Genomic DNA, 26,704 nt, shown 5'->3' with positions numbered 1-26,704 from the left:
ATTAGTTTGAGTAAATTGCTGAGGCAATAAAGTTATTGAGTAATAAGGACAGAGGTGCAAAAAGAAAACACTGGGCAGAGACTCTAAACATTTACCTAATTACTAACTAACTCTGTATTCCTAAGTTATTTTGGCAAGCAGAAATGATCAAATAGTCACCAGAATAACAACAAAAAACCCTGCATTCTCAACAAAGGTAAGAGGCATGTGGCTACATGAGTGAAACATTATTCATACACCAGCAGCCACTAGGCCTTTTGTTAGTATACTGAAAAAAATAATGAAATAAAAACTTCATATATTTTCATTCTGAGCTGACACAAATTGAAGAAACTGCACACTGCCAAGATCCTACCATTCTTACCTTTCTGTTTTGCATTGGCATACCTTTTATAGTAATCATCCCTTACAGTAAACATCACCTGACAAGTGTGTGGAATTTCCCTCCGTCAGATATCATCAGCTCATATGACATTTCAGACCTTTACTAAAATGTTAGTCCTTTCATGAATGCTGCCACACCTGTTGTAGACTGTGTGCAATGAGGAAAAAAATGACGAGAACATTTCCTTGAAGTGTATTATGCTCCAGACCCGTACATAAAGGTGACTGTAAATTTGCTTATCAGATAGACCATAAAAGGTATTTGATGTCATCCTGGTTGTCATATCACAGCAAACCAGCAACTCCATTTCTCAGGAGGCACCATTAACTACAAACATGACCTCTGAGGACTACACTTCCCACACACGCACACACTCGCCTCCGCCGGAGTACTAACCACACACACCTGCAACCAATCTCGCATGCAGCACATACGCAGCATATTTAAGGACTTTTTGTGTGAACACTCAGACTTTGTGAAGTAAATGTTCAGTTGACTTGTTCTCTGACATTATCCAAGCCTTATTCTCGTGTTTTGGCAAAGTGACTTCTGACCATTGTTTTCGTTTCAACCATGATTCTCTACCTTGCTTATATTTGTCTGTTTGCCTGATTGCCCGACCCCTGCCTGTTTACCCCTACCTTACCTCTTTTGGATTGTTATTGTATCTGCCTACCTGCACTTGCTTCCGTCTCTGCCTACAAAGCGTGACAGTGGTATTCAAATTATTTCAGTTTAGCTTTAGTGTAGAGTGCTTCTCAATCCTGGTCCTGGAGTAGAGCTGCCCTGCACATGTTGATGTTTTCCTTCCTATAACTCACCCAGTACAACCTAGTTCAGGCTTGATAAAGCTAAAGAGTTTTAACAGCTGAGTTAGAAGTGGGGGAAAATATGCAGGGTGGTGGTATTCTTAGGCCATTATTGAGAAACTGAACGGCATGTGGGATCAGGAACATCTTTGGAGCATCATGGACACATGGTCCATTTAACATTTATCTTTAATGATATTTTACAGCCTAGTGCAAAGAAACCTAATGAGTATTACATGTATACAGCACACAGAAATTAAAGTAGGTGGAATATTTATCAGGCTACATTCATTTTACAGCAGGTTTGTATTTTGGTCTTTTACAAATGATATACTTGCCACAAAAAGTCCAGATTCCAAAAACAGTGTAGTTATTGTTGAAACTGTGCCTGCCAATGTTTTCCTTTTTCTTGTGCTCATGCTGTTCATAAACAGGATATACTGATGCTATTGTTTTATATTTATTTTGTTATCTGGCTCTTGAAGATAAAATAATTGATCTGTTTAGAGCAAGCTGGTTAAATATAGACACATTAAACATATTGCTAGGGTAGTTAAAATATTTTGTGTCATGGTACATTATATTGTTTTAATTTGTGGTAAATAATTAAAATAAAATAAACATGCTTACTTGGTTATACACTTAAATTATAAATTAATTGAAACAATGAATAAAACACTTTAGGCATTTACTAAAATGTTTATTGTCCTGTGTAACATCTAAATGAGTTCATTACTTTCCATTTTGAATCAGGTTTTCAATATGAACCTAAGCAGTCAGCAAACAAACCAAAAAATCTATCATTTTGAACAATTAAACATTGGACCCGTTTACCAGAATTATTACAAAGTAAAATATAGAACCAATTCATCCATTTAATCAGATGAAAAACTGTTAGTGGATGGTGTCTGAGCTGAGCTGCCACTCTGAGTCTGCTGAGTCTTGAGCTTCTCATAATATTTCTGCAAGAAGAAAAAAAGAGTAAAACACTATTAGTTTCTTGAATGTATATAACAGCAGCATAGACATGAGCCCAATGTCTCAGAATATCTATTTTGTAACAGATCTGTATACAGAAATAGTTATTAATTGAGCAACAGCAAAGCTGCCAACATTTCTAACAAGAAATACCTAGCAGGCCAACAGAAAATACTATTTTATCATAAAAACCCAGTCAGTGGACAAGATGCTTCCATACTAATAGTATAATATACTATACTATCATAATTTAATAGTACAAATGACACAACTAATATTGGCACCCTTGGAAAACATGAGTTGTGAAAATTGTCTGTGTTTAAACTTTTGATATTTTATACACAAAATCTTTGTTAAATATAGGTGTGCAACAATTATTGGCACCCTATTAGTCAATACATTGTGCTACCTCCTTTTGCCAAGATACCAGCTCTGAGTCTTCTCCAATAATGCCTGATTGGAGAAAACATGGCAAGAGATCCAAGACCATTCCTCCAGCTAGCTACCGTTATGCTAACTGCCATGTGTAAATACTAAAATTAGCTGAAGCGAGTTATATATGAATTAGTTGTTTGACAATTGAATGATTGTTCTTGAGTTTTTCCCCAATAGCCAATTGTCTATTTTCATTAATAAAGTATTCAGAGGAAAATTTTTGTTTTTTTCATTTATATTTATGTATTTCTGTAAATTTGGTTCATTTTGTAGATTTAAATTATAAATTAACACAATATTGCATGGTATCATGATACGATACTATACCAGCTATAGTAAGATATGTTTATGGAATCATGACCATGGTTGAAGAAGTGACAGCTCAGTGTTCAACTAGAAAAGGTTGGAGCAAAGCAAAAATAACAGCAAACGTTAACTGCAAATAACAGGCTTTCATGTGCTTTCCCTTGTGTGTTCCGTATTGCCATAAGATATGGTCAAAACATACAAATGCAAGAGCTATTAATAAATAATAAATAAATAATAAATAAATAAATAGGATCATAGCCAATACATACACAGCCTGTCTATAAGTCAGAGTAGCCGACTTCTTCGTGAACGACGCATCACTATTGTCGTGGCTTCTTAGCGCTCTAAAATGCAGTCAACTGTGATTGAGGTCACTTCCAAATACAAACACACCTCATAGTATACTCCACCCCCAACACTGATAGGTTTCTGTAGAAGTCATTGGAAATGCAAAGCGAATTATAATTCCCCATTTGAATTTTGGGAAGCTCCATGCGTGATGCTGAAGAAATTAAATAGCAAACAGGATAATTGCTATTTCAATATGACAGGGTCATAAGACAGGGGAAATGCAAATTAATCTGGTAATTATTTCCATATAAAACAGCGCACTTCACCGAATATAGAAGAATTCATGAGCCATTGTAATGGTTTACCTGCATGTTTTGGTAATGTCGTAAACTGCTGCAGTGGGTTTTCTTTGCAGTCTCTTCATTTCCATAAAACAAAGAGCAGAGTTTACAGAAGAAACCAGTCTTGGGCACCACAAAGTCCACACCTGAAGAACACACAAAAGCACAATATTCAAACGTGTTAAAGTAATCTACAGCAAGGGGAAAAGGAGAGAGACCAGACCTGAACAAATCATTCTGTTTGCCTGCCTTTTCTACAACTGCTGCTTTTTCTTATCCTTTACTATGGCATTTCTGCTCCAATATCAAGCATTTATTCAATAAGGATGGGCAGTCTTTTTTTTTTCCTTTCAGTTTGTAAAGACAAAACCCAAAAGGTAAGAATTTTATTTACATTTATCCACTGTTTGCTTATTTTCTTTGCTTGAAGTTAAACTTTTCTGAATTCCCTTTGAACTTGACAATCAGCAAAATATCTGAAAGCCTGGTATTTGAATAATGTGTCAAGCTTTTTGCTCAACGCATTAATAAACAAAACATATGTACTCATTTAATCTCAGTGTTTAATGCACTACTACATTTATATGCTGTTAAATTTCATGACATGTTTTGAGCATTTAAATTTTTATCTTTTGTTCATGAGCTATACCTTGTTAGCCTTCTTCTGTAAAGACATGAAACCCGGGCAAGTTTTGCCTGGTTCATTTGTCTTTTTCTAAAAATATATAAACAAGGTGAATTTTGTTAAGAAAAAAATACATTGTCATTATTTGTCTCAAACTAGTAGGAATATCTGTACCATATGTGAGCTGTTTATTTTAGAACTATCGTTGATTTTAGATAGCTTAATTCCTAAATACTTCTCCTATACCATTTCCTGTCAAGAGTGCTCAATACACACATGTCTGCACATTTTATGTTTGTAGCATCTTACCAATAGGGTTATCTGGGCTAAAGGGGGGAAGAGTGAAGTCGTTAGTTGTGGAGGGCTGTGAGCAAGGCTTCTTAGGGTCTGGCTCCTGATTTAGCTCATCCTTATATGTCTGTTTAAATTCCTCTGAAATTAAAAAAATATATATATATGTGTAGAAAACTAGGTAACTGTTCAGACATATGTGGAAAAGATTGGGGATATAAGGTAAAATTTAACGCTGATTTTAAATAGTAAGTCTATGCCAATGGAAATGCATCTCTTAAATACCTTTTATTGCTGCTCTTTTTTCAGTTGTAGCTTCATCAGCAGTATTCTCCTTGATCGTGACTTCATCTTCCTGTTTGCTGATATTAGGCTTCTCTTCCTCTGTTCCAGCAGCCTGTGTGTTTGTTGAAGCTGAAGTTACCCCTGCTTTCAAATTTTCTTCTTCTGACTGGTGCTTCTCAGACTGGTGCTCTGCAGGAGATTTCTGTTCCTGTAGCTCAGAGTCTTGAAGAGGCTCATCCTTTAATTTAAGGGCAGATGAATCAAATTGTTTGGGATCATGCAAGTTAGAAGCTCCTTTATCTGATGTCTCTTCAATGATGAGAGCGGCCTCTTCAGAATCTTTCTGAACAATGCACTCCTTGTCTTTATCCTCAGATTCTGCTGATTCTGGTGTTAACCTTTCTACTTCACCATATACAGTTTGGTGAACTGTCTCTTGCAGGACATCAGTAGCAACTGGAACTCCTTCAAGCTTTTCTGCCCCTTTCGCCTCTGTGACTGGCAAAGTGTTTATTGGTTTCTTTTCCATGTCTGCAATTTCCTGATCCTCTGCTTCAGTGTCAGAAGACGGTCTGGACTTTGGTGTGGCTAAAGTTGCTGACTTCTTGAACTTTTCTGAACTAGGTTCATCACTGGCTTTCCTTTCATGCGTTGGTGATGTCATGGGGGATTTCTGCTCATCCTCTGACATTTTTAATTCAGAGTGTCCTGAGTTAGGAGGCGAGTGCTCCTCTGCCTCTTGCCTCGGACAAGATTCCTCAAAAGCTCGCGCCACTTCTTTTGCCTGAAACAGATTTCCTTATTAATAAGCATCAAAACCGTATATGTAGATAAGTGGAAGGTCATAAACAATTAGATATTGTTTGACATGAAACGGTCAGTGGTGGCTCAGTGGTTAAAGGCTCTGGGTTACTGCTCAGAAGGTCAGGATTTCAAGCCCCAGCACTGCCAAGCTTCCACTGTTGGGCCCTTGAGCAAGGCCCTTAACCCTCAATTGCTCAGTTGTATAAATGAGATAATGTAAGTCGCTCTGGATAAGGGCATTTGCCAAATGCCATAAATTTAAAAATGTAATATTCATACTCACCTTTCCAGTTTTCTTTGTATCACTCCTTGACGAACGTGTACTTCTGCTGCTACTACGGGTCTATGCAGAAACAAATGAATCAAAGTTCCAACATGCTACTGTAAAAATACTTTTATTTTGTATCTGAAACAGATTTGCAGCAGCAGAAGTCTCAAATATAGCTTTAGTCATTCTTACCTTGGAGCCATCTTCCTCATGGTCCCTTGAACGACTTACAGCTGTGCTAACCTCTGGCCTGGTCTTGCAAGATGTAGAAGTAGAAGAACTTGATCCTTCATTACTAGCGGTGGGAGACCCATCTTTTGGGGGAAAATAAAATATTAAGCAGTAGTGTTATTCGAGACAACAAAATACTCACTCATATGTATAAAATAAAATATATAATTTATGTATATAGATGTATATAGATGTATATAGATTTAAAGATGGATGATTTATCATTTTTTCCTCTATTCATATTCTGTGATGTGAGGAGTGTGAAAGAGCTAGTTGATGCTTTTGAACCTTTTGGGACGGTTCACACTGCCATTCTCCTTAAAGGCATCTCGGAGGTGTTGTGAATTGTGAACAATTTTTCTTTTATTTTATTAATATGTGGTCTTTTGTCTTATTATTTTTAAGCTCAGCTGTTTACTAAATGTCTTCAGTTACGATTAGCATTAAAACAAATCTTTAGCATAGATTTTCAAATGCCATAGAAAGTTTCAAGATCATAACGAAGGTATCCATCACTCTTGTTTTTGTGAGACTCTTCATAGACTGGATCCTAGTCTGGTGATCTTTTGACCATAAGACTTCTTTGATGATATTTTAGATCTTTATTCTTGTACTTTCGCTGCTAAGCAAAAATTGTAGGTTGTGTGATTCTTTGTGATTAGTGATCCTAAAAAATTACCATAGTATGCGCACTACTGTTTTACAAGTCATTAAATTGAATAATGCTTTTATGACAGATGTTCAGAGGTTTGTGCATTACAGTTGAATGATCTACTCTATTTAGGTATATCTGATATAAGAACTGGCAGTATATTTTTAAAACCTTTTCTCCATTCCAGGCTTCAGTGTGTATGGAAAGGGAGGAAGATGCCAAAGCTTTGGCCAACTGTAAAGACCTGAAGCTACATGGAATGCTTATTGATATCTGTATGGAGAAGGTATTGTCTAAGCAGACATTATTAGGCCTTATACATATAAAGAAAGATGAGCTGTCTCACCAAATGTGTTTCTTTTTATAGGAGGCCAGGGATGAACTAAGGGGTTCTGAACATGAGAAGAAACCTATTGCTAAGAAGTAAGTTTTATTGTTTACATTTGCTTGACTTTATCAAATAGATTTATATAGGAGACCCTGCTGATTACAATGCTTCAAATAAATCACTGTCCAAGTATAATTACCATTAAAATGATTTATATTTGCATTCAGTGTGTCTTTGAGGGGAAGAGCTCAAAACACCTGCACAACTCTCAATCATTATGGATGTTGATTGGCTCATCTACCATTTTTATTAGGGAAAAAGAAGACTGCTCTTTTGGTGTACTTTTGATTTCAGCTGTTAAAATGCAGAATTTCTACACAAAATGTGTAAAGGTTGGCAGGTCTAAAAGTGGCATTTATTTTTTCAAAAACAGTAATTTATTTATTTTTTGGTAGTTTCCATCTCACCCACACCCCACCTAGTCCTTGCAAATCTCACAATTTGAATGGATCTTAACTGATGTATGGGTTAAGTGCTATGATCAGGGTGATTAGACTGGGTGGTTATATTTTCCATTTACACTTTATATCAGTTAAAAAAATAAACTTGCTGCTTATAGAAGAGTGATACTGTAGCAGTACTGATATATGGAAAGCCTAACTGAATAGAATATCCTCACCCAAAAATGGGTTAAGCCTTAAGTTTTATATGCAGCCCCCTCACTTTCTAGATTTTGTTGGTTTTCTTAAGATGCAACAGTTCTCAAATACCAATACTAAATAATGCATTCTAAGAGGCCATGCGGATTGCAGTACATTAACTTGAACTTGACGGCCCTAGTAGCTTGATCTATTACTCACCTTGTTTCATCGATTGCAGCAGGTTGTTGCAATGCTTTTTGGCATTGTTATAAGTGCTCTCAGCCTGTTTGTGCTCATCTGCACCAAAGAACTCAGAGTGCTTGCTATTGCTCGTGAAGTTGCAATGGTGCTGCTTCATGTTTTGCAGAGCATTATTACAATCCTGAGTCTTAAATGAATGCAACAGAAATAAAATAAACAAGATATTAAATAGGTGTAAACTTATTAGCCATGATTCTGTTTTCACATACAATTAATAATCTTTCCAGAATAAAGTTTTCAGTCCATTTTCAGTATATCCACAATTTTCCTTAAACCTGAATTAATAAATCTGTGCTAAAAAAAAAAAAAGTGACCTGCTATGGTGACATAATTTCTTGATTATGATTTAAGAAACATTGGGGGAAAATTCATACTGGTATATGTAAAGAATAAAACATGACAGGCATGCTGTTATATGAAAATAATCAATGATGGGGTAATGTGATGGAGACCGACATGTCTTAAAGTCTTAAACAGATTAAGTTCCTTTTGAGCCTGTGGGCCAAACAGAAAACATTCTATTATTTTGGCAAAAAACTCTACAGTCATTCAAAAAAGAAATAAAATAAAAACTGCATATAGCAGGGTACAACCCTGATTTAGCCTTAAGATCTGTAAAAGGCAGACATTCAAATCCATGATAATGAAATAAATGTGCAGTAGAGGCCAAAAGAAAATACCTGGAAGTAGGTTGTGTTCTCTTTGAGGTGGGTCTCAGTGCAGCAGCAGAACTGCTGTAGGCATGTCCACTGAGTCTCTAGAGCTGCAGTTAAGGCCTACAGATGGTACAGAAAGTTGTTCTGTGTTATAAACTGTGAACTGAAGATAAAATTGTGCTATTTACGTCTCAATACATGGTTTGTAACATAAGTTTTATGTCAAGCAGTTTTACTAAATGTGAAACAATATTAGAAATACATGCACAAATATTAAGATAAGAAAATACCTATTAATAACAACGAACATAACATTAGCCCACAGCATTCACTACAAAGAAGATTGTGCTGTTGCTAGTGGCAGCACATTCCTGTTTCTCTGTACTGCAGAATGTAAACAATGCTACCTTAGACACAAAAGCCACCTTCTCTTTCACTATTGCAAAGAGAAAGCCTACATTTCTCTCAGCTGAGACCATAAGAAGAGAATGGTTCACATCTGCGTGAAAACAATCACTGCTACCCAGTAGCATTCTGCATGTTTTTTTTCTCTTTTTTCATGCAAGTTTACTGTTGTGTTTCACGTAAGCGAAATAGAGCAGACCTCCATAACGAACTGCATCAGGAAATGTATCCACAAACAGATAAACCTGCAAATTGCACACATGCAAGACAACCTTGGCACACTGCATTGCCAATAATTCAAAGAAGATCCAGTTCGCATGCACTGACAGCTCTTAAAAACACTGCATCTACATTCACTCAGGGCGCACATGCTTCAAAGGCTGATGCAGCAGTCCTCTCCAACTGAGCAACTGCAACTTTATATCTGGGTAGGAAAAGGTAGTGTTTTCTATGGCTTATTTCAAACTTTTACCATGTTCATAAATTATTCTGATTTTAGCACTTCAGTTTAAACACATGGAATTGTGGGCACCAACACAAGATCCCCAAGATGCAAACTCCATTATTCCCACTAACAATACTGGGCTTTGGAATATGAATTGTCATCAGAAATATTTGTATAGTTTCTCTTGCTGGCTATCCACCATGTGTGGAGTTGAAATCTTTGCCATATTTAGCACTGAAGATGCATAGACACCCTTTAGTGATTGTATGTTTTCTTCTACTTCTTCTTCTTATTATTATTGTTGTTGTTGTTGTTGTTGTTGTTGTTGTTGTTATTATTATTATTATTATTATAGTTGCTATAGGAGTGTATGGCAGCCCATAGATTTCATATGCATTTTGTGAGACAATCTCCAAAAAAGTTTTTGGCTTGGCCATAATACACAAATTGGTTTGGCCATAATACACAAATTAGACGGTGAAGCCACCAAACAGGAAGTGAAGACATCTCAGCAATAGTGTAACATATTCCAAACAAATCTTTGGCAAGAACTCAAAGAACTCATGCTAAGGGTTTCCAAAAAGGTTTGTCTATATTCACCTCTAGGTGGCACTATAATTTGTAAAATTGCTTGTAACTTTTTAACCACTCAACATTAAATCAAGACTCTTATTCCTACAGATTCCCTTGCTGATGTTGGTATTTATGTTGTGAATGTAATGAATTTGTGATTCTCAAACAGGAAGTCAATCATTTTGATTTTTTTTAACCTGTTTTTTTTTGTTTTGTTTTGTTTTGTTTTTGCTTCCTCTCCTACATATTTTGTCCAATCATCACCAAATTTGGCAACTCTGGAAGACCAACCCAAACAAAAAGGTGTTTCTTGGATTTTTGATATAATGGACGGTTCATCCATAATGCGCAAATTAATTTGATGGTGAAGTTGCCAAACAGGAAGTGAGGGGATACCTCAGCAACAGTGTAACATATTTTGACCAAACCTTGTAGATGAATAAATGACCGCGTCCTAAGGGACTCCAAGACGTTTTGTCAAAATCCCCTCTAGCGGGTGCTATAATTAGCTAATTTGTTTAACTGCTCATAAATTTGAACTGTCTTCCTCCATAGCTAAGGTGTGGGAACTGAAAGTACTTGGCTACCTTAATTGCTGCTTGCAGCTATTTTTTTCTCTCCTTCTTGTTCTTCTGAGTCATATACCAGGATATGCGGATATGTATCACAAATGGTTTTTAAGTTTAGTGCAAATGTGCACATGCAACTCGGTCTGTCCCGATTAGTAGTTTATCTGTGTTTTGTCTTTTCTTATTGTATCTCATAACATTTTATTCACCCATAAAATTCTAATTCAACTATAGGTGATGTTGATGGAATGTCTTGCCTCTATTGTGCGCTGAGCTGGATGGTCTTCCTTCAGCAATTTGTCTCCAGTGGCTTTAATAGTGCTCAATTTTTTCTTCATCTGCTCCAGATCCTGCATCAGACCCTGTCACATGACCTCTGTTACACACTGCACTCATATTTACATATTACTGCAGTTTTACTACTATTTGCAACATTTATTTACCCAGTTTCCTCTTTTAATCCAATCCAGACCCCTGCTAGTGCTTTATAGTCTCCATTAAAAATATAGTACAAGTAGTCAGTACAGTAGAGACAGTCACTCCACTGAAAGTAATTATGAAACATAATCACTGAATTATGGAAGTAGGCTATATAGAAGAAAAATTAGTCCTACTGAGTAGTTATCCTTCTTGGCAGTCATGTTGGTATTATCGTCACTCCAGCCATATTTCACCTCTTCCTCTGTTCTCTCACTTAGCCATATCAGTGCATCAGTGGCAGCTACAGCAAATACATGTAGCCCGGTCAAATTTTGTAGCCGAGCCACTGAGGAGTTCTATCAGAGGATCAACAAGGCAGCAAGAGATTATTAAAGACAAAAACTGTTGAAGCTAAAACCAATAAATGTAAAAACGTTATGCAACTGTTAACTAGTGAAATGGTTGTGGTTCCCCCCAAAAGAAAAGACTGTTTAGAATTGCGTGCACTTGCTGCCAAAGACATACCAGAAGCTCTTTGTACTGCAAGACCAGCATGTCCAGGTAATTTCTGTATATTTTTTTACTGGCATGGGATAACTGATACTGTAGAGAAAAAATAAATACATTATTTCAGACATTATTTAATTTAATCACTACTAGAAAGGCAGGTCCTTGTAAAACAGGTTAAGTAATGAATAAAATATTTTGGGGGTGTGCTGTTTCAGGAAAATAATCACCAAATGTGTGGCCTGACACAAATAGGAGTTCCTGTTACATTTGGAATATTTTCACATAACAGCATGGCCCAAGTGTTTTATTCCTCTTGTACCACAGCAATTTGCCTAATGATGACATGTTTTTATTTATAGATGTTGTACACATTAAAAAAAGTTTTAATCATATTATACATTAATACTTTTATCGAGTTATAGTTACATTTAATGCTGTGGAATATTTGTGAAGTAAGTTAGTTTGTGTTATCACTAATGTTATATTACCAGCCTCTCTTTTTATGTATCAGAACAAGTGCATTAATATAACTGTCATACCTGCTGTTATAGAAAATCAATCAACATTTTCTGCCCAGTCAGATTAGATAAATCAGCAGTACTGTGGTATAAATAGTAAACTTAAATTCTCTTTTTTATTTCTTATTTATTTGTTTATCAATACTAGACCACATCAAATTATGTCTTAGGGTTAGAGTTTATACAAGCAATATGAAACCAATCCACAAGAAAGTTTTACCAACATAAAGAAATCAACACATTCAACAAAAACACCTCATCTGCCTCTGCATGTTGAATGTTGGATTTGAAGTCTTTGATGGACTGATGAAGTCTCTGATGGCTAGCCAGATGGGACTCAATAGAGGGCAGGTCTGCTCCCCACTCTGAGTAGTGCATATAGCTCTGGTTCTTCTTCACCCAGTCCAGCAGGTCATGGATGTAGCAAAGCATGACTTCATCCAGCTGGGAAGGTGTGAGGGGTACTCCGTAGACTGACACTGTATTGCCGAACATCACGCGCATGTTTACCAGATGCTCATGGAAACAGTACACCCTGACAAAAATATGCAGCAAGTAAAATATTACTACAAAAGTCACTTTACATTTTGGTAGTTGTCACATTATCGGGGAGGGCTGGCTGGTGGATGGCATAATGGAGGGACAACTCTTTAAAAGTATTTTTATTTTTTTTTTTAAAGTAAAAACTAAAAAATAAGGTAATGTGAAGACACTGTGTATGAATTGGCGGTCTCACTGTTCAAACTTGTTTCTGAGCAGTCCCTCCCACTTAATTATGGCTTCATGGAGTTGACTCCACTTCTTCTCCACATCATTGGGGTTATAACCAGGAGGAATCTGACCAGCCTGCACTGCCCCCTGTAGAAGAAAAATGTGGGATACAAAGACAAAATTTCAGGTAGAATATCAATGCAAAAGGAACATTTTCCCTTTGAACTTTTCCACATTTGGCAGAGTGCCCATTTGCTGATCGCCTGACCTTTTGCCTGTTTATGACCATGTCTATGTTTCACGATTTGCATTTGTCTGTCTGTTTCTCACATAATAAAGCTCTTACATGCATTTGCATCCGTCCTCAACTCCATTAAGTGACAATGTGGAAGAGGGCACCTGGTGCTTTTCTCCGAGTGTGTTATGTCAGTGAAGCAACCAAGATTTTACTTCCAGGTTATAGCACAACCAAATGTGGTAAAGTTCAAAGGGGGTTGAATACTTGTGAATAATGTAATGCACTGTGAATGCACATAAGGATTTATGTGATGTGGCACTGTAATATGTGTTCATTTACTAGACCTACCACATGGTATATGGTATTTACCTGAAAGGTCTTGTAAATATGTTTAGAGCAGATTTTGTCAGCCTCTTTTGCTGGCAGTTCTATCATCTTAAATTCTAGAAACTGTTGGCAAAGGGTCTGGAACAAAAAGGTAGAAGCTTTGATTCACATTATTTAGCTGCATTAAAAATGCATAATAATACAATACAATAAATAATAATACAATACAATAATGTGCATGCAACTGTATGTGTATGTTGTGTGCATTCTTGTGTCCTATTGAGCTGTTAAGAGACCTCAATTTCCTTATAACTGGTGGGGAACTTGCTCTCCTCAAACACAGAGATATAGTAGCGGATCCACTGCAGCAGATTGGTGACCAGCTTATAGTACTCCTGGAAGTGTAACTGTAACTCCTATCACATAGGAACACATTATATATTACACCTAAAAATGATTAAATCTTATTGTTGCCACAGTGCTACTGATTTCTGATTGGTCATGGTGTACATTACTGTATTTTCATACAACCCCAATTCCAAAGATGTTGGGACAGTATGGAATATGAGAAAAAAAAGAGTCACTTGAAAATTTGATTCATCCTGTACTATACTGATACATTATTAACAATTATTTGATGTTTTACTTTGTGAATTTTATTTATTTTTGAAAATATACACTCATTTCAAATCTGATGACTGTAACACACTCCAACAAAGTTGGGACAGTTGACTGTTTACCACTGTGTAACATCACCTTTTCTTTTAATAACACTTATTAAGTGTTTGGGCTCTGAGGACACCAGTTGGTTAAGTTTAGCAAGCGGAATTTTCCGCATTCATCCATTATGCATTTCTTCAGCTGCGCAACTGTATGGGTCCTTCGTTGCCTTATTTTGTGCTTCATAATGCACCACAAATTCTCAATCGGAGATAGGTCAGGACTGCAGGCAGGCCATGCTAGCACCCACACTCTCTGCTTATGCAACCATGCGCTTGTAATCCAGGCAGAATGTGGTTTGGTGTTGTCCTGCTCTGGATGGCAGCATATGTTACTCCAAAATGTGTACATATCTTTCTGTATTAATGCTGCCCTCACACAGATGTGCAAGTTACCATGCCATGACAAAGGTTTACCAAAGTATTCCTGAGCCCATGTCAGGATATCCATTTTTAAGACAGTGACGTCTGAGGGATCGGAGATCATGCGCATTCAGAAGTGGTTTTCGGTTTTGCCCTTTACACACCGAGATTTGACCGGATTCCTTGAATCTTTTACTTATATTGTGCACTGTAGAAGGTGAAATGCCAAAAATCCTACTGATTTGTCTTTGAGGAATGTTGTTCTCGAAGTGTTGGATTAGTCACTGACGCATCTGTTGGCAGATGATTAGACGATTGCCTCACCTGTTTCACATCACCTTCTTATTTCAACTTGTCACATCACTATTAGTCCTAAATTGCCCTGTCCCAACTTTTTTTGAATGTATTGCATGCATCAATTCAAAAATAAATCTTCAAAAAAACTATGCAGTTGATTAGGTAAAACATCAAATACCTTGTCTTTATACATTTCGTTTAAATACAAGTCAAAATACATTTATAAATCACTCCTCTTTGTTTTTATTAGCATTTTCCATACTGTCTCAACTTTTTCAGAATTGGGGAAGTCCCAATCAGCATAGGTAGTCCCAGCTGTAACGTGAATGATAGGTAAATATTAAAAAGTGTTCTAATACGTTACTTTCCTTAGTGACAGCTCATGAACAGGGATTTTGTTTTTATTAAAATTCATTCCACCTCCTCATACTTGACCTGACAATTATTAACATAACAGAAGTGTGATCACTGGTGATGAAATAAAATCCCTGGAAATGTCTGCTTGAAATGTACCAAAAATCTTTGGTGTGCTAATCATCCCGCTGATTATATCAGTAAATATATATATATATATATATATATATATATATATATATATATAGTATCACACAAAATTGAGTATACCCCTCATATTTTCGTAAATATCTGAATATTTCTTTTAATGTGACAACACTGAAGCAATGACACTTTGCTCAATGTAAAGTAGTGAGTGTACAGCTTGTATAACAGTGTAAATTTGCTGTCCCCTCAAAATTAGACATTTTCACTTAGGGGTGTACTCACTTTTGTTGCCAGCGGTTTAGACATTGATGGCTGTATGTTGAGTTATTTTGAGGGGACAGCAAATCTACACTGTTATACAAGCTGTACACTCACTACTTTACATTTTAGCAAAGTGTCATTTCTTCAGTGTTGTCACATGATAAGACATAATCAAATATTTACAAAAATGTGAGGGGTGTACTCACTTTTGTGAGATACTGTGTGTATATATATATATATATATATATATATATATATATATATATATATATATATATAAACTCAATCATTACAAAATTTAGGGGTTTTTTTGTTGCCATTTTATTATAGCTAATGGAGGATAATGTGATCTTTCTGTACTGAAAAAACACTCACACTGGCTGATTTCTCATCAGGGAAATCCACTTCTACTCAGAGGAAACAAAAGAGACACCCTGGATTATTTAAAGACTAGAGTGTAAATTATATAAAATAATAGCAAATCTCTACGCACTTCAGTGTGACCTTCAAATCCAAATATTCAGACAACAGAATGTGTGTCATACACTACCGGTCAAAAGTTTGGAGACACTGAAATGTTTGTCATGATCTTAAAAACCTTTTGATCTAAAGGTGTATGATTAAATGTTTGAAATCCTTCTTGTAGACAAAAATATAATTGTGCCAACATATTAATTTCTTTCATCAAAATATTTTTTTGCATGGATGACTTGGAGCAAAATATTCTGAAAAGCAGCCTGTAAGTGTCCATCATAGGTGGGAACTCCTTTAATACTGTTTAAAAAGCATCTCAGGGATTCCTCAAGAAATCGGTTGAGAAAATGCCAAGATTATTTTTATGTAATTTTGGATTTTTTATCACAACATAATTCCCATTTGTGTTATTCCAGAGTTTTGATTACTCTATTATTATTCTAAAATAATAATATAATTTTAAAAATAAATAAATAAATAAAGAATGAGAGTTTCTAAACTTTTGACCAGTAGTATGTGTATGTGTGTGTGTGTGTGTGTGTGTGTATATATATATATATATACATATACACACACACACACACACACACACACACACACATTTTACACAATTATTTTATATATATATATATATATATATATATATATATATATATATATATATATATATATATATAATTGACATACCTTAGTCTGATCTATGATTTATCAAAAGGTTGTGGTTTTTTTTAAATTATTGTTTATTAAAGAATATAAGCAGTTTCTGCTGTCTGGTGAGCAAGGATAAGAAAACCCTTACTTACTTCTGTACATGAGCAAATATGCCAACCGTGAACTGCAAATATAAGTATAGCACAAAGGTCAGTCGAAAAAAAAAAACATACAGAAGAATGTATTCAGTATATTTTTCTGATATTAATAAGATGTGAAACCATGATTATATTGTACTCACAGATAGAACGAGTGCTTTGAATCCTGTCAGAAAACAAGGCTTATCAAAATACCACACATAGCATAAAATTAAAACAAGTAAATAAAATAATTTTATTACCTTTGTGACAGAATAGTCATCAAAACAATACCATTCATCATCCTCAAAGGATTTGATGACAGCATTGTAATGTCCTCCACTTACTCCTCCTGAGTGGTTAATAACTGCATAAAGCTTATATACAATATCCTGTGGGGGGAAAAGTATGTGCATGTAAAAAAAAACTGAGTATGAAGGTGTTACACAGATGTTTGTGCAAAGTAAGTCTAAAAAATAACGTTATTGCAATAATTTTATGGTAAATGCATTGATATTGTTATGTTTTCATAAAAAATCCAGTGATGGAAGATAAACTTATTTGGTTCAGATGGTGTCAAGCGTGTTTGGCTGAAACCAGGTGAGGAGTACAAAGACAAGTGTCTTGCCTACAGTCAAGCATGGTGGTGGGAGTGTCATGGTCTGGGGCTGCATGAGTGCTGCCGGCACTGGGGAGCTACAGTTCATTGAGGGAACCATGAATGCCAACATGTACTGTGACATACTGAAGCAGAGCATGATCCCCTCCCTTTGGCGACTGGGACGCAGGGCAGTATTCCAGCATGATAACGACCCCAAACACACCTCCAAGACAACCACTGCCTTGCTAAAGAAGCTGAGGGTGAAGGTGATTGATTAAACCCTATTGACCATCTGTGGGGCATCCTCAAATGGAAGGTGGAGGAGCACAAGGTCTCTAACATCCACCAGCTCTGTGATGTCGTCATGGAGGAGTGGAAGAGGACTCCAGTGGCAACCTGTGAAGTTCTGGTGAACTCCATGCCCAAGAAGGTTAAGGCAGTGCTAGAAAATAATGGTGGCTACACAAAATATTGACACTTTGGGCCCAATTTGGACATTTTCACTTTGGGGTGTACTCACTTTTGTTGCCAGCGGTTTAGACATTAATGGCTGTGTGTTGAGTTATTTTGAGGGGACAGCAAATTTACACTGTTACACAAGATGTACACTCACTACTTTACATTGCAGCAAAGTGTCATTTCTTCATTGTTGTCACATGAAAAGATATAATCAAATATTTACAAAAATGTGAGGGGTGTACTCACTTTTGTGAGATACTGTATATCAGTACACTTAGGTTCAGTTGCAGGCTGAAAAAGGCTAAAACTCACACTTATCTGCAGTTGCAGGGGAATGTCCATGTGACAGTTATTCTTCACAAGCCTCATCTGGGTGTAGTCAAAGTCAAACCTCTTTGGGTACAGAGTCAGGATAGTAGGAAACTCCTGGATTTCATTCCACTATGATTGAATAGTCAGAGTGTGAAAGAAATGTTTGACTTATGACTGGCACAAATACCACAATGGCCCTTATTCATCAAAGTGATTCATGAAACCTTCAGCTTCATGAAGCTTTAGCTGCGTAGATGCACTGGTCCTTATTTACATATGCTACACCCAACCTCATATATATATATATATATATATATATATATATATATATATATATATATATATATATATATATGTAAATTACTTCAAACACGCCTGCAGTTGTGGCAGCCAACCAATAAAATAGAAGCATTCAGCACATCACTGTTATTCAAGATCTGAGGAAGTAAATCAAGTAGGGAAAAAACTTTTCTGGAGTTTCACATGTTCTCCCAGTGTTTCCTCTGGGTCCTCCACTTTCCTGCTCTTATCCAAAAACATACAGATAGGTGGACTTGCTGCTCTACAGTGCCCCTGTGTGTGAATGTGTATAAATGGTGCCCTGCAATGGAATTCTCCTGCCTTGTGCTCATGTTTGTGGGATAGGCACCATATACATCACAGCTCTCACTAGAATAAAGCAGTTGTGAGTAATGATAACTGTGAGTGAGTGAGTAATGAGCGACACACAATGACGGATTAACCATAGAGATGTTTGGGCTGTTGTCTGCAGGCCTCTAAATCCAAGGAGACTTCAGCTGTGGCTTGTATTTTTTTCTTCCAAATTTTTTTATGAAAGGTCAATAGTTTTAAAGTGAAAAGTATATTTTGAACGTGATGAGCATAACTGGTGTAACTTAATTAATAAAAACAACACACTCTTACTGGTTTTAATTTTTCTGGTGATGACATAGTCAGATAATTACTTGTTAGCTAACGATACATTTGTATGATGCCTGGGAAATATAAAAAATGGAGCAAAAATGGAGTGCTAAGAGAGAACAAAATCAGACAGAAATGATGGAGATAGCACTGTTGACTGATAATAACATATGTTAAACCATTAGATTTTAAGGAAGAACGAACAATGTGGCTAACATTACTGAAAGAGTGATCGATGCCATGGATACTATCAAGACTGCTGCCAATGCCACAAGCCTTAACATTGCTGCTTACATTGAAGGACTCATGTAGAAGCACACATTTATGTCTTTAGCCTTGTAATGCATCACTGATCAGACTGTAAAGTGGTTATCCTTAAACATGTTTTTTGGGGGGTGTAGCTTCATCTGTTAATCAGTTAATCAATTAATGACAGAGTTTCCAGACTGGGCTAGTTTAAAATCTGTAAATATTGGGAGAAGGTACAGTATGTGGAAAATATCATACATCATAAATATATGTGAAATACAGTACATTCCTCCTGCAAATGTAAAAAAAAAAAAGTCTTCTTTTGATACCCAAATTTTGGGGTAATTTCAGGCTAATTTTTTTATGTAGTTTCTGATATGTAGTTTAGCTGGAAATTCGATGAAACCTGTCAACCCTGATTAATATTACCTCAAACACAGTTGAACCAAGTGTCTAAACTACTAGACTACATGCTGTATGGCTTTATGTTAGTAAATGGTTACTCTGAAGAACCACTAGTGGTGTATAACATTAATCAAGTGTTATAGCCTCTCGATCTTTTGATTGTGTTAGAGGTTATGTCATTATTAATATCCTACTTCCCCACTACAATCTATGGTCACGAGCTGCTGCTGTTAAAATATTGATCAAATTTACAATTACTCCAAGCAGATGTGAGTTTGTCAATACACCAAAGATGAAATTGAGAATTAAGGAAACTGTCTGTGGAATTTCCATACCCTATGCTTGTTTTACATTCAGATTTGTCTGTACACAACCTTGATTAATAAGAGCCAGCAAGTCAAGATTTCAACATGTATGGCATAAATTTGGTGTCTTACGGAACATCCAGTGAAGTACTCACAGTCTCTGTTTCAGTTTTTTTGCCACAGTGTTCACAATATAGCCAGTTGTCTTCATCTAGCTTTACCTTTTTGAAAAAAGTCTGTAATCCTTTGTCCTGCAAAAAATAAAGAAATGTCCAACTAGCTCTTTGTTTTACACAAATAATGTTGACTAGGCTAATGTGAATAATTCTATTTAAAAAAAGATAAAGATTACCACTTCGAACACATCCATGTGTCCAGTTTCTATGGGTAAAGGGATGGTGAAAAAGTGACACTTCTCTTGGAATTTGTGATTATTTGTACATTTGGCTATGTTGCTCATTTTCCCTTCAAATACCTGGAAAAAACACAACTGTGTGGTGTCACATGTAATTTTGCCAAATACTGTTGAGAATCTATGTCAAATAGATCTGCAATATTACAAAAAGAATAAAAATAGAAGTAATTGCAAACATGCAAATGAGTAATCCCACCTTGGAAAATTGTGGCCCAATTGCTTTTAGAGTTCTCTGATAGTATTCCACTGCATCCTGCTGTTCATAGACTGAAAATATGACAACATAACAAAACATAAAACATGCATTGAATCAAATATAACTCAGCATTCCTGTTGCAAAAACTTTGAGTTTTCCACTTAGTCATACCAAATGGAAGAACTCACCATTGCTGATGCACAAACTTTGAGTTATCCCTTCAGTCGTACCATCATCATCTTTTATCTTTGCAAAGAGCTTCTGCAATTCTAGCATCAAATCAGTACTTGACTCATCATAATTTGGTGGATATGCTCTAAAACTAACATGCACAGAACAGACAAAAAGATGATTGTTTCTCAACAATAACATATAGTGGCCCATAAAAGATTTGGGCACTTAAGCCACACTTACAAATATATGAATTTCATTTTATTAGAAAACATGTCAAACAAAGGCATTTATTTTAAAGAAAGATCACCCAAGCACATTTATCAATCTAAACATTTCCTTAAAAAATTATATTATGTGTAAATGTATAAAAAATTATATTATATTATCATATTTAGACAAAAAAGTATTTGGATACTCTATAATGGCTTCATTAAAGAAAACAGTTGTTTTAATATTTAGTTAGCCATTCTTTTTTTTGCAAAACTTTGTGACAACATCTGGGCATTCAGTTATCCAGTTTCTGCAGCAGTTGTGGTGGAAGTTTCCTCCCAATTTCAACTAACAAAACTTTCAGTTCATCCACATTATAGCATCAACAACTGACAATTTGTTCTCCATTGTGTTATCAATAGGGTTTAGGTCAGGGTTCTAAAAGGTATTCTTTTCAAAAAGTGGCTGGTATGCTTTGGATCATTATCTTGCTGAAACAAAATCCATTTCTGTCATTAATTCTTCACTCATGTTAGCACTCATATTCAAAATGCTTCTGTACACTTCTACATTCACTGAGCACTTTATTAGGAACACTATACTAATACTGAGTTGGGCCTTGCTTTACACTCAAAATAGCCTCAATTCTTCATGTCATCATTCCACAAGATGTTGGAAACATTCCTTTGAGATTCTGGTCCATGTTGACATGATTGCATCATGCAATTCCTGCAGATTTTTTCAGGAGCACTTTCCTGCTAGGAATCTCCCGTTCTACCACATCCCAAAGTTCTTCTACTGGATTCAGATCCAGTGACTGTGAAGACCACTGAAGAACACTGAACTCTTTGTCATGTTCATGAAACCAGTCTAAGGCAACTTTTGCTTTGTGACATGGTGTGTTATCATGCTGGAAGTAACCATTAGAAGATGGGTAAATTGTGATCATGAAGGGATGAACATGGTCAGCAACAATAGTCAAATAGACTGTGGCATTTCAGCGATGATTGATTGGCATTAATGGGCCAAAGGTGTGCCAAGAAAACATTCCCCACACCATTACACCACCTCCACCAGCCTGGACAGGACCCTGGCAGGTTGGTTCCATGGATTCATGCTGTTGGTGCCAAATTCTGACTCTACCATCTGTGTGCCTCAGCAGAAATCCAGATTCATCAGACCAGGCTATGTTTTTCCAGTCTTCAACTGTCCAGTTTTGGGGGGCCTGTGCCCATTGCAACCTCAGATTTCTGTTCTTGGCTGACAGGAGAACTCGATGTTGTTTTTGCTGTTGTATCCCATCTACCCCAAATTTTGACATGTTGTGCATTCTGAGATGCTTTTCTGCTTACCACAATTGCCCTTCTGTCAGCTCAAACCAGCCTGGCCACTTTCCATTGACTGCTCTCATCAACAAGGCATTTCTGTCCACAGAATTGCCACTCACTGGATGTTTTTCTTTATTGCACCATTCTGAGTAAACTCAAAAGACCGTTGTGCATGAAAATCCCAGGAGATCAGCAGTTGAAATACTCAAACAACCCATCTGACAATCATGCCACAGTCAAAATGGTGATGGCTGATCTGAACATTACTTGAAGCTACTGGCCCGTATCTGCATGATTTTATGCATTGCACTGCTGCCACATAATTGGCTGATTAGAATAAAGGTATAAGTAGGTGTACAAGTGTTCCTAATAAAGTGCTTAGTGAGTGTATGTTCATTATGGGATTAATGAACACACGCTCACCAACACCACAGTGAGAAACAAAGCCTCTACCACCAGCATGCTTTGTAGTACACTCTCAGAAAGTATGTGTTAAGATAATACAAACTTTTTGTGTTATTACTATTTCAACACATGTTATTTTAATTATCCAATAAATGTGTTAAAAAAAAAGAAAAATATTTCACACGAGTGACCAACACAACATGTGTTATTGTCCAATCACGTTGTGGACTGCGCTGGCAATTTAATGTTAACGCTTCTGAAAATGCTTGGCTGAGTTTGTGAAATTTAAGCAGGGAGCTCTCAAAAATGTATTCATTGGAAAACAGTAACTCAGCAAGTGATAATTAACTTTACCTATCATGACAGCTTCAAAAGTGAATATCATGTATTACTTCCTCAGTGTTGGTATTACACTACTAGTGCCATGTGTTTATGTTAGCTGTGAAATATGGACTGAGGTTATTCTATAATTCTCTGGGTCTGCATCTTATCTGAGGCTCCGAGTTAGGGTTAGCTAGCTGGATGCTCTCACCAATCATAGTAGGAATGGGTGATGCTAACCTAGACACTCACCTGAGTTAATAACATTACTTTAGCATACAGTTCGCTGTAATGTTAGATATTCCCATTCCCTTTTTGAGAGTTAATGATAACGTAGCATTACAGCTGTTGACCATGATGTAATACAGAGAGTGGGTTAATGTTAACTACATTTAGTAGGTGTTTTGGACAAGGCAGGCTGTAGTAATTATCATTATAAGGATGGGTTAGGTGTTTCTTCATGTATTCGGTGAACGTTAATGCTGGTTAACAGGTGCAGACACTCAGTGGCTAACGGAGCTTAGCTAGCTCAGTAATATAGAGGCCAAAAGTTCTTCACAAGGTTAACATGACAAAAAGAGAGGTTGGGGATTACAGAAGGTTGTAATGCTTTCCACTATCTCTGTAATGTTGGTTGACTTGATTAGGTTGTGCAAAAAAAAAAAAAAGGTGGTGAGGTGCTAAAGGCAGGAAAATAAATATTCACAAGTAAGCTAGATTTTGTTCATTATGAGAGAGAAGGTCACATTCCCAAAATTACACTATTTGGGATTCTGTAATGCAATTTCTCAGTTAAAACCCAAAGGCCAAATTTTGTAGCCGACAACTAACCAACACTCTTTTTGCTCTTTTACAGCTTTTCAAATAGAAGGGAGTGGGACTCTTCCCAGATGACAGGGAGATTTGTAAGACGCATCAACTCAAATTCATACATCTGTCAAATGTTTTAATGATTTTAATAAATGCCATCTGAATTTCATGCAATTGTTTGTTTATTTTGTAAACTTTTTAGTACAATTTTAGCATACAAATAAATTGCGTTTTAGGAGAATTGTAGAGAAAAACATATAAACAACACATCTCTGTGTTATTTTGTGTTGTTTTTTTAACACATCTTTGTCTGGAAATGTACTAATACACAGCATGTGTTAAATGTACTAAGACAGTGATTGTGTTGAAAGCAGCACAAAATGTGTTGTCCTTAACTAGACACAGAGGTGTGTTAAAATGAACACATGATGTGTTAAATATTTCCACACAAAGATGTGCTAAAAATAACACACGTGTTGAATGTACTAACACATTGATTGTGTTCAAAGCAACACAAAGCGTGTTTTAAGAGTGTACCCTTCATGCAGTTTGGTTGGAATTCTTCTCCTGGCTTTCTCCACACAAGCACTACCATCAGATCCATCCAAGTTAAAATTTAACATGTTAAATTAAAGCTACTGTCTTTCTGTACATGTTCTTTTGCATATTTCACCCTTGCTTTCTTATTCTTGAGGCTGTTGAATGGTTTCTGCCATTACTCTCCCTCTGTAGTCATGCTCGGTGCTCCTGTTTTGTTTGTGCTCTAGTTGTGTCTGGTAATTCTTTTGCTTCTTCTTCTTCTTTTTTATACAGGTTTTTCTGATCTAGTAAATAGAGTGGCCTTCTCTGTGCATACAGATGAAGCTAGAATTTTTCTCAAAACTTACTTGCCTCTTCTTAATCATTTTTGTAATTACTTTTAACCAACTGGTCCCAAGGTCTTTTATAGTGGCTGTAAGTAGTCAGTTACCTTCCATTTCACACAGGTGCCCCAGACTAACCATATGGTTGTTTAAAAAAAAACACACAAAAACAAACAAACAAAAAACATGACAGTAAAACTTTTGGGAATTGTTTGAAAAGAGTGCTTGTGGTATCCTTCTATAAAATAAATGTCACTTGTTTTGAAATGGTGTTCTCTAATGCAGTGAAATTCATACATTTATAAATGTTTAAATGTCCAAAAACTTTTGGGGCCACAGTATGTCTGATGGGATTAAAATGTGTTAAGATAAAAGAAGCAAAAATATTTGTATAAATGTAATAGTCTATCAAAACATCAGAAAACAAGTGCAACAATTGAACTATAATGTGGTAAAAAGAAAAAACGTTTAGCGTTACTTTTCTACTTCTTTTCGGAAGTCTTCGGTCATGTAGAGACACTGCAGTACAGAGTTCAGGTAGCAGGTTGCACCTTGATTTTTCAAGCCGTTGTATCGCTTTCCAGTAGATCTGAATAATTAAGTGTTTAAATGTATCAACAAGGCTTGCTACACAATGAAATAAACAAACAAACAAATTCTACTTTTTATTTATTTTCTCATTGTTTGCATTAGGCATAATGGATAAAATTCTGAACTTAAACCTAAATTAAAATTTTCTAATATATATTAGTTTAGTGAATACTATTTATGTAATGTTTTACACTAGCACACTGGATCTGAAAATAAATAAATACTGCGAAGTGAACAGTACTCTGTTCTTTCTTACCTTTTCTCTACCAAAGTCATTCCTTCTTGGTTTCTGTAATGACTGCTGGAGAACTCCATTACACAGCCGAGTTACTATCTAGCATACACTTACTGATGTTTAGTCCGAATCATTCCTTAAAAACAGATGCCTAAATCGTTTTACTTTCGTTTCAAACCTCGGTCACACCCAACATGTTTACGTAAGACATCTGGTTTCCTGTACAGCCTTGAAGCAGTCCTTCCGCATTTCCGACTGCTATCTGCAAATTTTCTCTAACAATATGAACAACTTTTTTTGGCACGGCAGCTGCTTTTCCTCCGACCGTAAAGCTCTTCAGATAAACAAACTCCCGGTGAGAACAGCAGAGCTCATCACAGGAAATAAACTCCCGGCTTTACAGTGTATGCAGTACAATTGTACGGAGCCCCCCTAGTGCCAGGTAATAAAAAAACGTGTGTAATCCGTACCCTCAGTTTTGCAGTCCGTACCCTCAGTTTTGTAAACCGCGCGCACCGCGTTAAAGTTGGGTTTATATTGAACATTCGCTGTACATTCGAGCTTCTCTCTTCTATTTCTCAAGAAATAAACACACAAAAAGGATATAATGTGTATTGTCTTAATAATGTGTATTGAGTGGACATAGAACCAAAACAACTGAATATATTTTTTTAATTTTCTCCCGTTAAAACCCGCGGCTTTGGGAAGCGCAGGTCATCAGCGCCTTACAGTAATGGAGTCGGTAAGGCACCGTCTAAAAAGTGCATGACCTGGGCAACTGTATAAGATTTTTATATGGCACAATAAGTGTATATGTGTAATATAAAAGTATATCATTAATAATATATATGCTATAAAAATTATTTATCCATACTGTATCCTAACACTGCAATAAGTTAGATATCCTGTTAAGTAGACGACTATAAACTTAGTAGAATCTTATAAAGTTGCCCAGGTCCAAGCCCCCCCATCCAAAGTTTGATACTGAAAATTCGCATATTTATAAAATAGTTTTAGGATTACAGTTACCGTTTAAATTCACGTGATTTCTGAGTGATAGAAGCTCCCACAGCATGGGGAAATTGTAGGGTGCTGTGGACGTCCTGTGGGCAGATGTATTCTATTCAATTCAATTCAATTTTATTTGTATAGCGCTTTTTACAATAGACATTGTCTCAAAGTAGCTTTACAGAAA

The 26,704-nt window shown here is 36.2% G+C and overlaps 1 protein-coding gene across 2 annotated transcripts; it reads right to left on the bottom strand.

Annotated features, from left to right (window-relative positions):
• Positions 1 to 1,880: 1,880 nt before the first annotated feature.
• On the bottom strand, positions 1,881 to 26,115 carry si:ch211-212k18.13 (uncharacterized). 2 transcript variants are annotated; one of them, XM_053629198.1, is made up of 26 exons: positions 25,531 to 26,096; positions 25,162 to 25,272; positions 20,761 to 20,894; positions 20,573 to 20,643; positions 20,314 to 20,436; positions 20,117 to 20,212; positions 18,082 to 18,210; positions 16,973 to 17,101; positions 16,874 to 16,896; positions 16,725 to 16,756; positions 15,823 to 15,854; positions 13,603 to 13,722; positions 13,349 to 13,444; positions 12,767 to 12,888; positions 12,286 to 12,565; positions 11,528 to 11,605; positions 11,197 to 11,358; positions 10,840 to 10,944; positions 8,615 to 8,710; positions 7,893 to 8,061; positions 6,014 to 6,135; positions 5,837 to 5,896; positions 4,750 to 5,533; positions 4,483 to 4,605; positions 3,573 to 3,694; positions 1,881 to 2,156 (listed from the first exon to the last, which is right to left on the bottom strand). In XM_053629198.1, the coding sequence occupies exons 1-26, from the start codon at positions 25,587 to 25,589 to the stop codon at positions 2,070 to 2,072; spliced, it is 3,465 nt and encodes a 1,154-aa protein (XP_053485173.1). In that variant the 5' UTR covers positions 25,590 to 26,096; the 3' UTR covers positions 1,881 to 2,069. The 2 variants fall into 2 exon arrangements, with proteins under 2 accessions (XP_053485173.1, XP_053485174.1); XM_053629199.1 differs by lacking the exon at positions 4,483 to 4,605 and having other exon boundaries at positions 25,531 to 26,115.
• Between the last annotated feature and the right edge of the window lie 589 nt (positions 26,116 to 26,704).

This window comes from Ictalurus furcatus, chromosome 7 (genome assembly GCF_023375685.1).
Source record: "Ictalurus furcatus strain D&B chromosome 7, Billie_1.0, whole genome shotgun sequence".
In the NCBI taxonomy this organism is placed as follows: Eukaryota; Metazoa; Chordata; class Actinopteri; order Siluriformes; family Ictaluridae; genus Ictalurus; species Ictalurus furcatus.
The sequence above is the reverse complement of the archived record's forward strand: the minus strand, read 5'-3'. Positions and strand labels throughout refer to the sequence as shown.

Excerpts from the sequence above, each read along its gene's own strand:
- si:ch211-212k18.13 (XM_053629198.1), bottom strand. The coding sequence starts at position 25,589 with ATGGAGTTCTCCAGCAGTCATTACAGAAACCAAGAAGGAATGACTTTG. Across the intron at positions 20,895-25,161 it reads TTCCGAAAAGAAGTAGAAAA|TTTTAGAGCATATCCACCAA; the intron begins GTAACGCTAAAC and ends TGTGCATGTTAG. Across the intron at positions 12,889-13,348 it reads ATATTTACAAGACCTTTCAG|GGGGCAGTGCAGGCTGGTCA; the intron begins GTAAATACCATA and ends TTTCTTCTACAG.